Genomic DNA, 14,399 nt, shown 5'->3' with positions numbered 1-14,399 from the left:
TTTAACAGTGGGTTGTGTCCAGAAATGTCCTTTCCTAAGTAGTCTAAGGATAAGACTTGCAGGCAGAGCGTTGTAGTGCAGTCTATTCTTTCCAATCAAACCTATGTCATGCACAGAAAGTAGAATGATTACAGTCGGAGAGTAGGGATTTGGAGCGTCCAAACATGTCATTGTCTAGAGTCTGAGAAGCTGCGCTGGAGTCTTCATTCTTGACCCCCTGGGAGCAGGGGGTGAGATATTCAGCATCATATCAAGGGTGCTATTAACGTCACCACCCAGTCTCCAAGGGATGTGTGTCCAAGTAAGTATATAATTGATTTAAAAAGGTCTGTTGCGCTGTGTGATTTATAGATGGTATGCTCAAGCAATGGGTCTCCATCTTGCCTACCCTAAAGAAGAATAAATCTGCCCTCTGTCCTTTATTGCTATATTCGCCACAAAAGGGACTACAGCTTGAAGTCAGATTAAGGCACCCCTGGCATATGCTAACAAATAAGCGTTGAAGATTTGGCCTCACCAACGTTTCTGGAACCTCACCCCTTCCTGTGAAGTTGTGTGGGATTCTTATATTAAGGCTACCTGGATGCCTCTGCGTTGAAGCAGCAAACAAACATGTAACGTTTTGCTGGGTTACCCATTACCTTAATGTTCTGCATTGAAACTGTAAAATTGTGTGATTGGGCAATGGGGATCTTATTTATCTTTGGGTTAAAGTGCATCATGACTGGACCCTCTGTGTTCTCCCTCTTCCTACAAATTCACATCTCTACAAGTGAAGTAACTGTTGGCCTAGGTCCCCAACCCTTACTGTACAGGGAGTGATAGAATGAAAAGGTAAAAACTGACCAGCAAACTGTAAGGGGCACACCGCAAATGTCTGACTGCCCAAATTGCATTGGGTAATCAAAGAACTGTCTTTGCGGTGTGAACACAGAGAGGACTAGAGCTGTGAGTGCAGATGTATGCCAGGCTTCCTCAGCTAGAAACTGAGTGTCCAGAGTTCAGCAAACTGTCTGGGAAGTTAGTTCATTAGCTATTGAAGGGCTTACAATGCTTGATGGGTGGCATTGTAAAATGACGTACTGGGCTACAGCATTCTGTCGAGCAAGTGGTCCTTAACTCGCATACAGTGGGGAGGGTTTCTCCTCCTCCCCTCGAGGGATAACTGGAAGAGTCGTGGGCGGTTTAGTGTTCCAGGTCTATTGGTCTTACCTTGACAGTGTGACCAAATCTCAGTATCTGAAAATCGGCGCCCCACCGAACCTATAGAAGTTTGTCTGCTGTCAGGGGAGTCAACTAGTAAGGGGAGGAGGGTGGTTTTAGGCTCTGCAATAGGGTTGATGGTATGGATGGCATCATCACAATCCTCTGTACTTTCTGTGGAAGAGTTTGCAACTTCCTGGACCAGACCCCAGAAGGAGATCTCCATCAGTGCAAAACTCGGACATTCTAATGCATGTTCTGCAATGGTGTTACCAGACACCCATGTTTCTGTCTGGGTCATCAGTGCTTCCTTTTTGCTTCTTATCATCCCATCTAGTTCAGTCTTCAGTCTGGGGAAAAGACCCATTTTTTTCTAGCCCAGTCTCAGGCATTGGTGAAGAAGCAGGTGTTCTGTTTTGACATTATCTTGAGTTTGGCTTGCAGTGAGGAGTATTGTAGACCTATTTCCCTAAGTTTCTTTTTCTAGATGGGTTGAAGCATATTGTCTTTCTTTTTGTAACTTCCAAAAGCTGCCTATTTGTTCCGAACTGCCGGAGTGTTGTCTAGGAAGTCAGGTAGTCAGTGATTGTCATTTCCAAGGTGTTGTGCAAGCTGATCTGCCCTCCAGATGTCATGGTGGTCTTGGTAATGGAGAATCCTTGTGATTGTTGGCCATGATGAAGTGCACGGAGGGGGATAAGGGCCAGGGACACCCTGGCTCCTCTAAATTGAGAAGAAAGATGATACAATGGGGCAGGGCGAAGACTCCAATCCAATTTTCTAGGAAATCCACCATATCATAACCCTCTGCTCCAGCCGCACTCCGACCACTCGTATGTTGTTGCCTCTAGAATGCCCTTCAGCATCCTGTGCCCTGCCGTCGAAGAAGCGGCCCTGCTCCGTTAGGTCAGGCATTTGCTGGTGAAGTTCCAAGGTTTGGGGTTTCAATTCAAGAAGTGCTTTCTCGGAATGTGACACTGTCTGTTCATTTTCTGTGGTCATATCCTAGCAGTTTAACTTCTATAGTCATGGCAGTTGCCTGGCTCTGTAACTGTAGAGCCCATTGGTTCCACATCAAATGTATTCTGCAACGACATAGTTCCTATTTTCGTTTGTTTCCCCATGTTGCTCCAAACCGTCGGTCCAAGAAGGGCTGTGATTACCTTGTTGGGGGTTGCAGGAGAAGTAAAACGGTTTAGGGAAGTAGTCCCTCTTACTAACTACAGTTTGAGGAGGGAGTGGACCCAAGGGAGGCAACATGAGCACCTGTGGCACAAGGTGCTCTATCCTAAGGCAGGCCACCGGAAGTCGGATGGGAGATGGAGGGCGACAGTTTGGGGGAAAGGTGGTGGGGGAAGGGGGTCGCTCAGTCCATCATTGCCAAAGCCATTATGTTAAGCCCAGTGATTTTTGTGTTGTCCAGGTTTGCAGTGGCTGGACCCGCTTGCCTTCTCTAACTACCTGATGCAGCATGTGCAGTCCTGGCTGCCCTCCCAAGCTCCCAGGTTGAGCCAGAGAAAAGGAAGTCTCTGCAAGTCAGAGTGCAGACCAATAGCAGCAATCTCTTTACCGGGCAGTGACAACTCCTACCCCACCACCACCACTCCCCCCAACAATCACACACATGCCAGTGGGCTTGGGGACGATTGAGGCATCCAGAGAGGTTATGTCCCAACACAGTTTATTTTTTATTAGGCCAAAAGTCTTTGTCACACAGCAGCAGTGTTTGTGAGCTCAGGGCCTGCCATTGTTCTGGGGACCTAAAGGGTCTAAAAGACCCACAGTGCTGCACCACATGGTCTGCCACTTATCTGGTCCCACGTTGTGGCCTCCTGAAAATGTCCAAATTGGAAAGGAGGGGCACAGGGAGATAGATTTCCTTACTGCATAATGACCACTGGGGCCTCCACTTCAGGGGAACAACCCATGGTGCGGTTGGGACAGTTGCTTCTCATTGTGCTGCCTGCATGTTGGCCAGTCTACGAATGCCAGCCTTGGGTGCCCTCATAGCAATGCTGATCGTGCTAACCACCCCCTATTGCGCACCAAGTGTGTCATAGTTTTCTAGGATTGGGTGAACGTCTGCCTGTTACTGTGCAATTCTTCCCTCAGTGCCATTGCAGGGTTGTTTGATCATCAGGTTCTCATCGTCTCTGTCCTGAAAGGAGCCTTCCCTCAGTTCTATGTGATTAAGAAGTATTGGATAGGGAATCGGCAAGGGGGGGTGTTGGACTTTTTGCCTTACGCAGGGTCATCCCCAGTCTTTTTGCCTCCTTCCTCCTGGTTTTTCTGACCTCTCGCTGTTGGCTCTAGGACTCTGAGCACTTTATCACTGCTGACCAGTGCTAAAGTGCAGGTGCTCTCCCATCTAAAGTTGGTATGATTCACTTATACCTAATTGGCATATTTAATTTACCTATAAGTCCCTTGTACAGTGGTATCTCTATACCCAGGGCCTGTAAATTAAATACTACTAGTGGGCCTGCAGCGCTGCTTGCGCCACCCACTGAAGTAGACTTTCAAAACCTGTCGCAGGCCTGCTAGCGCAGGGCCTGTGTACGCAGTTTTCTGCCACAGCGACCTGGCATCTAAACTTACTTGCCAGGCAGAGAACTCCCCTTTTACTACATGTAAGTTACCCCTAAGGTACGCCCTAGCTAGCCCTATGGGCAGGGTGCCATGTATGTAGAAAGGCAGGACATGTGCCATATTGCATGGCCTGACCTGGTAGTGACAAACAGCCTAACTTGGTGTCTCACTGCTGTGAGTGCTGCCTTCTCATAGGATTGCATTAGAAATGCCATGCCTTATGTGTAAAGGGTATTGTCTGATTTATGAGGGGTAGCGTAGGCGTGTTTGGTATGGTTGTGATGGTGATAATAAATACTGCTTACTGGTGTGGGCGTATTTTTTATTACTATCACAGAAATGCCACTTCTAGAAAGTGCGCATTTATCTGTACTTATGACTCTGGTGTTTTGCAGCTTGACTCCAATCCACGTCTGGGCAGAGTGACAGTTGGGGCTTTGTGCATACTTTTCAGACAGCCTGTACACAGGGAGGGTGGAGGTGTCACAGAGGTGCATCTGCATACTGAATATTCTTCCTGGGCTGAGAGAAGGGAGAGGCGGGGCACACCTACATTTGTAAAGGCTGTGCCCTGGCCTCACACAATGGGGTCGTTAACCCCCCACTGATGTTTGGAGCCTGTGCTGAAAGGAGAGAGGGGGCACTCCCAGAACCAGTTGTAACTGGCTGGAACCTCCTCTCCCTATCATTGTGAAACACTGTAAAAACTGACTATAAGTACAGGGGAATTTTCCCCACAATTTGGAGACTCTTGGAATCATCTTGGAACTGGACACCAAAGGCTGAAAGGACTCACCAGGAACTGCCATGGACTGCTGCTGCTGTGCTGACCTGTGACCTGCTTGGTCACTGAAGGGGACTTTTCTCTTACTGCATGCCCCTTGTGCTGGCCTGTTTGAGCCCTCCACCTGTGGACCTTTTCTTTTGACTTAGTCCCCCAGGGGCAGGGTGCTGTGCCCCTGACCCCTGCAACCACCTGTTTTCAAACGCTTCCCTTGAATGGGGTAGCGCTTGGAGTGCTGTGAAGTTATTTACTTAGCGCTTTGGGAGCGCTTTCCCCAACGCTACAAATCACCGCCGCAGCCGGGTCCCGTGCAATCCTGAAGCGCGTTGGATCGTTCTACATTTTAGCCTCTGGGGACTGTTGCCGAGTAGGGAGGAGCTGGCGCACCCCTCCCCGTGCCCCTGGGGCATCTAAAAACAAATGTGGAGCACGAGTGCACCTGGCGTGCCCCCGGGGAGAAGCACGCTCCGTGGAGCGCCCCCGGGGCACTGGCAGGCACCGACTTTGGTGCCTGCCTCCGCATTCAATTGAAGGCCAGGCGGAGGGAAGGAAACCTCATCGGAGGTTCCCTCCGGCCCCAACGAGGCCGTCCTGCTCTTTGGTGATCGCGAGTAGGGCGGAAGCCTCGCCGGAGGCCCCCTGCGACGCCAGTCCCTGGCTTGGCCCTGTGTGGGCCAGTATTGATTTCTTTGGGTCCCCCCCCCCCCCCCCCATCGTGGAGGGCCAGTTAAGGCCCAGGGGGCCTACAACGGTCGCGTGGCCCAGGAGGGACCCGCCCCTGACACTGAGGGGGTGCATGGCACCCCCCTCCTTTTGGCATTCTCCCTGGATGGTGACCCCCCCTCCCCTGCCTCAGTAGGGCCGGTGGAGGTCGGTGGGGCCCGAGGGATCGTGGGCCCCAAGAGGGGCCCGTTAAGAGTACAGAGGGGGTATGCCACCCCCCCTCTCACCCAGAATTGCCAGGAGGCCCCCGCTTTGCGCAGAGGAGCGCAGGGGGCCCCATTTCTTTTCATTCAATAGGCACTGGAGGTGCCTTCATCAAGTCAGGTACTTCTAAGTGACAATATATATACCACAAGTTCTTACTAGAGACTTTATTGCATTATATATTGCTACCTGTTCTATGATGTTTTTATACATGTGTGCAAATGTTCCTTTTATGGATATGACTTGCTAATGTTTCCCTAACTTGCCATAGGTTTTCTAATGTTCCTACTATGGGCGTTTTATGATATTCTTATGACAAGTGTTCTAATGTGATAACGTGTTTCCTGACTACTGCTTATGTTGCAGAATACTGAGTAACCTGTGTGTTATGTGTGACTACTGCTAGTCTGCAGAGTAACTAATGTGTAACGTTTTGACAACTGGTAAGGTAGCAGGATAGTACTAATATGTGATGTTTGGTCTGATAATTGCGTTGTGTACAATACAGTATATTTTCATATAATCTGGTGTTGTGTTTCCTTTGTGGTGGGGATACTGCGTCACATATGTTGTGTGTGTTGTGCAAACGCTTTACACATTGCCTCCGGGTTAAGCCTGACTGCTCGTGCCAAGCTTCCAGGGGGGTGAGCAGGGGTTATCTTGGACGTGTAACTCCCTTGCCCTGACTAGAGTGGGTAAGTTCTGCCTGGCTGAGGTGCATACCCTAGCCAACCAGAAACCCCACTTCTAACAGGGGGTTTCCAGATGTTTGAGTTCTTCTACTAGCTATACCAATGCTCTAGCCATTTCAAGGAAACCTTGGCCATGCAGGCCTTGCGAAAAAGCACTCCTCCCTCATAGTCTGTCCATCTTTCAAATTCACACTTCCATGTTGGTCTGGGCCCTCCCACTGATTTTCCAGTTCCTAGTGATTTTCCTCTGCACTAGTATGAGCCCTAGGTCTTGGAACCTACTAGTGATTTTCGTTTTCATTCTGTGAAGAAAGTTGCTCAATAAGTAATAGCCAGGTTCAAGCGGGGGTGGGGGGCTGCTTTGTCTACAATGTCTTTAAGCGTCCTTATGACGTCTGTCCAAAAAGTAAACCGGTCCAGGCAGGACCGCCTCATATGAAAGAACTCAGCCTCTACTTCCCCAGGATGTGGACATTTTGGGTCTGCCGCATGAAAAAATGTATTCATACATCCAGGTGTAAGGTATGCTCCGTGCATTATGTAAAAATGTATTAGTTTAAAGCTGGTGTTCCTAGATACCTTGGATTCATCAATTGAACTTCTTTGAACTAACGTTGGGGGCAGTGGTTCCTAACCTTTTAATTTCTGAGGACCCCCACTGAAACACTACTGGAAGCCGGGGACCCCCAAGCAATTTGTATAATTGAAAATTTCACACATTAAAACAGTAATTCACAAAAAATACACCAATAAGTACGCACAAAACAAATACTCAAATTACTAAAGATATAATTATTTAAGCAATTTCTGTTTTGATTTTTTAGATACATAAGATCTGGGGGCTGGGGGGGGCTGGGGGGCAGGGGGTGGGGCTGGGGGGGTTGAGGGGGGGGGGGGGGGGGCTGGTCTTTCCAATTTCTGCCATGCAGTTTGCATGCAGCTCTTTGACAGTTCATAGCACTGTGCTAAATTAGAGTTCTAACTTATGAGCTGCACAGTAACCAAAGAATCTGTGACAAAAGCAGTAGCCCACTGCAATATGCATATCAAATACTGTTCTTTGCATTATACACTTCATTGCAGCTACCATATTAACCATCTGTGCTACCTTAGATGAGTCAAAAATGCTACTATACAAAACTATCTCTCTCCAGCAGATACATTAATCATCAGTTATCTTGATGCTTTTATTATTGCCTGAAAGCTGACGGTTGTACAGGGAACTGTGCCGTGCTTTTAAAACTGTTACACAAATTAAGTCTTAAATATAAAAGCACACACGAATTCCTAACAGAGGCCCAAACCCAGGCCTGCAGACCCCCTGGAAATGTGTCACGGACCCCTTGGGGTCCGCGGACCACAGGTTGGGAACCACTGGTTTAGGGTTCTCCTTTCATCACTGGTCGGGCTGAGCTGGTAATGGGTAGTCTTTGTATGGTGCTTCTCCGTTTTGAGTCTGATGTACCTTGTTAGCCTCTGCTGCATGGTGTCTGCATCTGCTCATTATTTATCTTTCTTGTCTTTTTCAGGTTGATGGTCTGGTTACATCTTGTGTAGATCCACAATTGATACATGAAGGGAAGTGGGGGGTTGTCTAAATTACATTACTAATCTGCATTACACCGCCTCTTTCCATTGATTATGGTGGGGGGGGGAGGGGTTAAGGAGGTCTATAGTGCAGGGCAGTTTTACAGGATGTGTCTAGGAGATTCATCCCTCTTATATGCCTTTCAGACGTAGATGGACCAGGCAAGGGAAGCCATTCAAGAAGAAATCGATCTAGAAAAATAACTAACGCCAGTGGATTCATCGGTATTTCAAGAGGCAGAATGGTTCATACACATGAATGCAGTGGTCAAGAGAAAATGAGTGTAACTGACATTATCAAATGCACTATTGTCACTAACTGATATATAGTTAGGTTTTTCCAATTTTCAGTTAAAACCTATAAAAACAAATCTAACCTTTCTAAAAGGCAAATTGCTTCATCGCTTTAAACAGGGAATCAGATTTTCCAGCGCCCCTACAAACTAAAATGTTATACGCTATCGAAAGAAAATAATTCGAAGTTTATTTGTATTTTCTAGAAGACAGCACCTTTAGAATACTCCATGATTAATCTACTTGCATGTTGATGTTTAGGGCATTAAAGTATTTTTTTTTTCTCGTTCTGGCCTGCCATTGTTAAAAGCGTACTGCAGTCAAACATGCTTATGGTCGCTAGAAAATTGAGAAATAAAAAGTGAAAATTGAGACCAAAGTTAATGCAGATGTTCTCAAATTTGTACATGAATTGAACTTTTTTTCTCTTTCTTGCAGTTTGAACGTGATGTAATGATTTGGAATAATAAGAAGTATGTCTCAAAACCTTTGTTGGTAAAAGAAGATTCTGCTATCCAGAGACACAGGCGCTGGTTTTCTCAATTTTATAGCGAGAATAGTCCAAAACTTTACTTTCAGCATGAAGGGATGGAGTGGTGAAGGAATATGGAAGTACTTTTCTTCAAAAATTAAAAGCCAAAGTGCGTGACTGGACTGCTTCTTCCGGAGAACTAAGTATGGTTATTCTCACAGATGGGGTTCTTGGTCCTCAGAGCGAAAAGTCGACAGATTGACAACTTTGGCAGCAACAAACTGCTTTCTACACAAACATTGAACGTCCTGGTGTTTACCGAGAACATCCGTCCTCAAAGCTGTTTATGTACAAAAGAGGCTTTGATTTGTTTCCAAGGCCCTTTAGCGTTAAACATAGTCTTAACTATATTTACAGCACGAGGTTAAAACACTAAACACCAACCTGTTTAATAGTGAGCCATTTTATAGCCTACTGAGAATTACGTATGTTTTATGAATCATTTAATATGTATTTCACTTCAACCGAACACATCGGATGGGGGGAAATCTGCTAGATGTGTGTGTGTGTGGTGCTGCATACAGTAAATATAGTACCAAACTGCGTGCATACATTTTTCTTCTTAAAGATGTATTACAATATTTTTATTGCACTTGAGAGCGTAATGGATACCTTTTCTGTTTAAGTCCAGTTTGGTCACTGAAGAATCTCCTAGAATGATTGCTAGTGTAAGTGATCTTACATGACCAGGGACATCGGGCTCCATCGATCCATTTCTAGGAATCTTTTTTGTTGATGCTTTTCTCCTGTGATTAGTGCCCTAATTACTATCAGATGGGAGCTCAATTTGATGCACTATGGATCAGTGTCGTTGCTATGTAGTAATGTAGATCATAAAGTAACTATGAAGAATGTGAGAGGTTGTCACCTGATGTCCCCGCGTAGCCTTTTTTCAATTTCCTTTTTGAGTTGCCTGTTCTCTTTTGGTTGGCTTCAGTATTCTGGAAAACATATTGTGTTGACTGATCTGGGCCATCAAGACACAAAATATCTCCAAACTAAGACAGCGCTACTACTCCTGTAGCAGTTCAGGCTTTTACATTCACAGTTTCCTTGGAGGATTACTTCTCTGTGCCCTTGCTTTGACGACATATATCTTTGTGTTGCAAGTAAGTGCATTATGTATTTGTGTTTCACACAATCGCTATTTCAGCATCAGTTTTTTCGTCTTATTTCTGGACGTCAGAACTCGTGGGTTTACATGTTTGTCTTTAAGCTCCAGACTTGCTCTGTATTATCAAGTGGGATGTTGACAAAGGGCAATGGAATGTAGAGGCGTGTTTGGCTTTTCCCTCTTGGCATTGGGAAAAACAAGTTACTAAATGTGAATTTCTGTTGCTATTGGTTGATTTAGATTTACGTGCCCCTTGACCTAAGAAATGGAACTGCCGATTTAAAGAACTCAGTCAAAAGCAACACAGGTGTTCATCATTTAAGGAGCATGGGAAATTACTTCCTACTTAATATCTCTAGCTGTAAAGCTATCCCTACCTTGGCACCAACTACATAAGCTCTTTGCCAGATGCAAATCTCAGCTTTACCTACCTTAAGTACATACGTTTATGTTTTTGTTCTTCCAAAAATGGCAGTGCCTACTTTTTCAGATGTTCTCTCAAGAGATAGCAAGGTTTTAGCATTGATATCAATTCCTCGTTTTCCCTTAATATATTGGTTTGGTGCCACCTGGTTTACTAATTCTAATTAACCATATCGTTGCCTATCAGAACGTATGGTCTGGTGCTTCTCTATTTTAGCTGTTACTCCTACCGTAGATAGAGCTCGTTATAGCTGGAAATAAATACCTGTTACTGATGTAAAGATTGTGAATCCGTTCATAAGAATGTAATTATTGACCGCTGTGTGTCTTGGGGAATGCAAGATATTGGGTTTTATTTTACCCATTTAAGTCTATTATAATGCCCAATACATTGTTGAAGTGCCATGTAATTTAAAATGAACCCATAAACTGTTATTCACCAATGTATGTGTATTGTATTGTCCAGTAATGTACATTTTTAAATGCTCGTTTTGCCTGCAGATTTATTTTTCTATATATAGTCGGTGTTATGCTTTAAATATGCGTCCTTGCTGATCCTCCTCCTAGTAAGGATGCCCCCTGTAAGATGATGCCCAACATATGCCAATCTATATCGGTGATTCAGTTTTTGACATTCTCCTTTCTAAATACATTGTCGGGTATTGGAGAGGAAACAAATGTATACAAAAATGTGTAATCATCAGCCTTGATGGCCTATTTAATTTTATTGGTTAGTGAATGGACAATTTTAACATCAAATCAGACTATTTATTAGCTTCCTTGAAATTAGTGTTTCTAAATATTATCATGTGAAATGGTTCAACTTAGGCAAATTTACCAAATTGTTGCAGGTTAAGGGAAAATGTTTTTGACTTTGCTTTCTTGTTACTTTATTTTTATTCTTACTAGGCTATTTATTGTACACCTAATTGTGTGCCTTACTGTACATTCAGCATAACACTTGAGTTAGACCAGCATGTGAAGTCTTTTTGCAACGTTACAACATATGGAGTTTTAAACAACTTTTCCATTAAATATTTTTGAAATTATGTACATTTTTAGATATTGATATTGTACAAATAAAACTATATTAAATACATAGTACTGGCCTCTGTATACTGCCATGAAATCTTGTATACATAGAAATGGTTAGATGGGGGGTGAGACATGCTCTGCTTGCCTGGAGGGTACAACCACGATTCACAGGTCCTACTGTACTTGTCAAGGCAGTAGAATCAGAGTAATATGGAAATACTATGTTTACTACAAGAGCTCGTTTGTTTAGGGGGGTGCCCAAAAGAATGGACAAGTAACTTTAGCAAAGCCAACAGTTGTGTTTTTTTTATTACTGATGGCAAACACACAATATCTCTCACATGGCAGTATCACTGTTTTTTCATAGACATACGCGTGCACACACACACACCACAGTGCTCTTAAGCACACAAGTGCTATATATAATGTTGTGAGTGCTGGTAGTAGTGGTGATATGGAGGTACTGGTAGTGGTGTGATTAGTAAGGCTGATGGTCGTAGTCTTGATTGTGGTGTGATAGTGCTCTTGATGGTTATAAACACATTACTTGCCTTCGGAAACGCCTTATCTGGTGGAGCCCATATGTAGTTCCAGATTCCTTACCTTTGAATTTCCCCCAGGGGACCACTCAGTGATCCGTAGAATTTTTGTGAGCAGTACCCCGGCGCACAATTAGGTGGTGTTGATCATCTCTGCCTCTGTCGTCCACACCTAATATGATGTTGCAGTTCCTATATAGGTGCCACTCCTGCACCCTGGCTGGTTTCTTTTCACAACTTTCCATGCCAGAAGTGCAGAGCCATGAAGAACACTGACTGCTGCTTTATCAAAATTAACGCCCTGAAAGAGGAGTCCCTGCCCCTAGAAATCAGTTAGCAGAGGAGGGGGAAGATGGGAAGGTCGGTAAGGAATCTGCAGCTAGATATTGTCTCTACCAGATAGGCATTAACAAAGGTAAGTAACTTGTACATCCCTTGTCCTTACCTTTTGAATAGCTACCCAAGCAATACCATCCCCAGAGGTGGGTCTGCGACCAAGATCATACCAGAAGGTCCTGCAGGACTGAACGGGCTACACTTCTCTATGGATTGGACTGTCCGGGCAGTAGTGTTTGGTAAACATGTAGAGAAGCCCACGTTGCCGCCTAATAGATATCAAGGACTGGAACTCAACGTGCTAACGCAGTGGTCATGACTCTGGTAGAATGAGCATGCAAACCTTCAGGTGGTTGTTTTTTGGCCAGTGCATAGCAGATCTTAATGCAGAGTACTACCCATCTGGAGATGGTCTGCTTCTGTACTGCCTGACCTTCTTCACACCCACATAACCGACAAAGAGTCATCCACCCGGAACTCTTTTGTGCAATCAGGGTAGAACACAAACGCTATTTTTGGGCCCAGGCAACGGAGTCGCTCCTCTTCCTTAGAAGGGTGTGTGTAAAAAGTAGGCGAGCTGATGGATTGGCACACATGAAATGGCGTAACCACTTTTGGCAGAAAACAAGCCCTAGTGCGAAGCACCACTTTGTCAGGATAGATGCAAAGGTAAGGCGGCTTAGATGACAATGCCTGCAGCTCAGTCACGTTGCAAACTTATGTAATGACCACATGGAAGGCTGTTTTCAAAGTGAGAACCTTGGAAGGACAATTTCGAAGAGGCTTGAAAGGAGGGCACATCAAAAATGTCAAACCCAAATTCAGATCTCTTTGGGTCATAATGAATGGGGATGGATGAAAAAGATATGTAAGACCTTTTAGGAACCTATGTACAATAGGGGACTAAAAAAAAAAAAAAAAAAAGAAGATTGGTCAGGCAACCTCAAATAAGCAGAAATAGCAGACAAATAACCTTTAAGAGTGCCCGTAGCAGACCCCCCTGCTGGGCCAGGGAATGGATAAATAGGACCTCAAAGAGCGGATCAGAAACCGGGTCAGCAGACTTGTCTATGCACCATGTCAAATTTCTTCCAACGACCAGTGTATACTGTTTTGGTAGAGGGACGCCTGGCTGCTAAGATTACATTACAGACTTCAGGAGGAAGGTTAAAAGCTTTCAAATATTGTTTCTCAGTTTCCACCCAAGAAGGCAGAGTGGACCAGCTTGACTGCAGAACTCTCCCCTGCTGCTGCAACAGAAGATCCTCCTGAAGGGGCAGTCTGATCTGAGGATTGATGGACATGCTCGGGATGCCAGATTCTCCGGGTCTAGTCCAGAGCCACAAGGATTACTTGGGCCCGGTTGTTCTTGATCTTCTTGAACTCAGTGCAGAAGTGGTATGGTGGAAAGGCATACAGCAGGCCTGAGCTCCACTCGAGACGAAAAGCGTCTCTGAGCAATTGCCTCCTTGGAAATGCCAACGTGCAAACTTTTGACTGTGAAGTCTCTGCTGAGGCAAACCAATGTAACCAAGGTGCTCCCCACGGCTGAAAGAGACCTTGTGCCACCTCTGGCTGGAGATACCATTAGTGATTCGCTAGGCGTTTTCAGCCGATTTGTCTGCTGTAGCATTCAGAGAGCCCACAAGATAATGAACCACCGCGCATATGCCCTGTTGGGCCAGCTGCGTCCAGAGGCAGTCTCTCTTGACAAAGGGTCCACGACCCCACCCTTCCCTGTTTGTTGCAGCACCACATGGTGGTGGTGTTGTCCATGAACACCTGCACCAGTGAAGAAATGCATTCAGCGCTAGTCTGATCACATGGAGCTCCAACAGGTTGATGTGGAGTCTGGATTCTGTCGGAGACCAAAAGCCTCTGATCTCCACCTGTCCCAGATGATCGCCCCCATCTCAGGAGTGACGCATCTGTCACTTTTGTCAAATCTGGTTGGGGAATGGAACAGGATCTGACTCAACCGCGGTTTATTAACCACCACTTCAAATCTTGTGCAGTTCCCTCCAAGATATGGACCTTGTCAGAGATTCTCCTGATGATGCACCCACTGGAACTTGAGGTCTCACTGCAGAGCCCGCATATGCCATCTGGAATGTGTATACAGCAAGATGCAGGAAGCCGTGAGGCCCAGCCTCGGTCAATCTAACTGAAATCCAGGATAGAGGATTAAACAGCCTGAAAATCCTGGACTCGCAGCTCTGGAGGATAAACATGAAACTGCACTGTGTCTAGAACCGCTCCGATGAAAGGGAGCATGTGTGAGGAAGTTAGGTGCAACTTAAACACATTTATAGTGAACCCCAGCAAATGCAGGAGGTCTGTTATA

The 14,399-nt window shown here is 45.4% G+C and overlaps 1 protein-coding gene across 2 annotated transcripts in view; it reads left to right on the top strand.

Annotated features, from left to right (window-relative positions):
• Positions 1-11,246, top strand: part of LOC138301144 (cholesterol 7-desaturase nvd-like) — a 140,535-nt gene extending 129,289 nt beyond the window's left edge. For both annotated transcript variants that reach the window (XM_069241303.1, XM_069241304.1), the window contains one exon: positions 8,515-11,246. In XM_069241303.1, the coding sequence (XP_069097404.1) occupies positions 8,515-8,676 (162 nt within the window). In that variant the 3' untranslated portion in view covers positions 8,677-11,246. The remainder of the gene's footprint in view (positions 1-8,514) is intronic.
• The last annotated feature ends 3,153 nt before the right edge of the window (positions 11,247-14,399 follow it).

This window comes from Pleurodeles waltl, chromosome 6 (genome assembly GCF_031143425.1).
Source record: "Pleurodeles waltl isolate 20211129_DDA chromosome 6, aPleWal1.hap1.20221129, whole genome shotgun sequence".
Lineage (NCBI taxonomy): Eukaryota > Metazoa > Chordata > Amphibia > Caudata > Salamandridae > Pleurodeles > Pleurodeles waltl.
The sequence above is the reverse complement of the archived record's forward strand: the minus strand, read 5'-3'. Positions and strand labels throughout refer to the sequence as shown.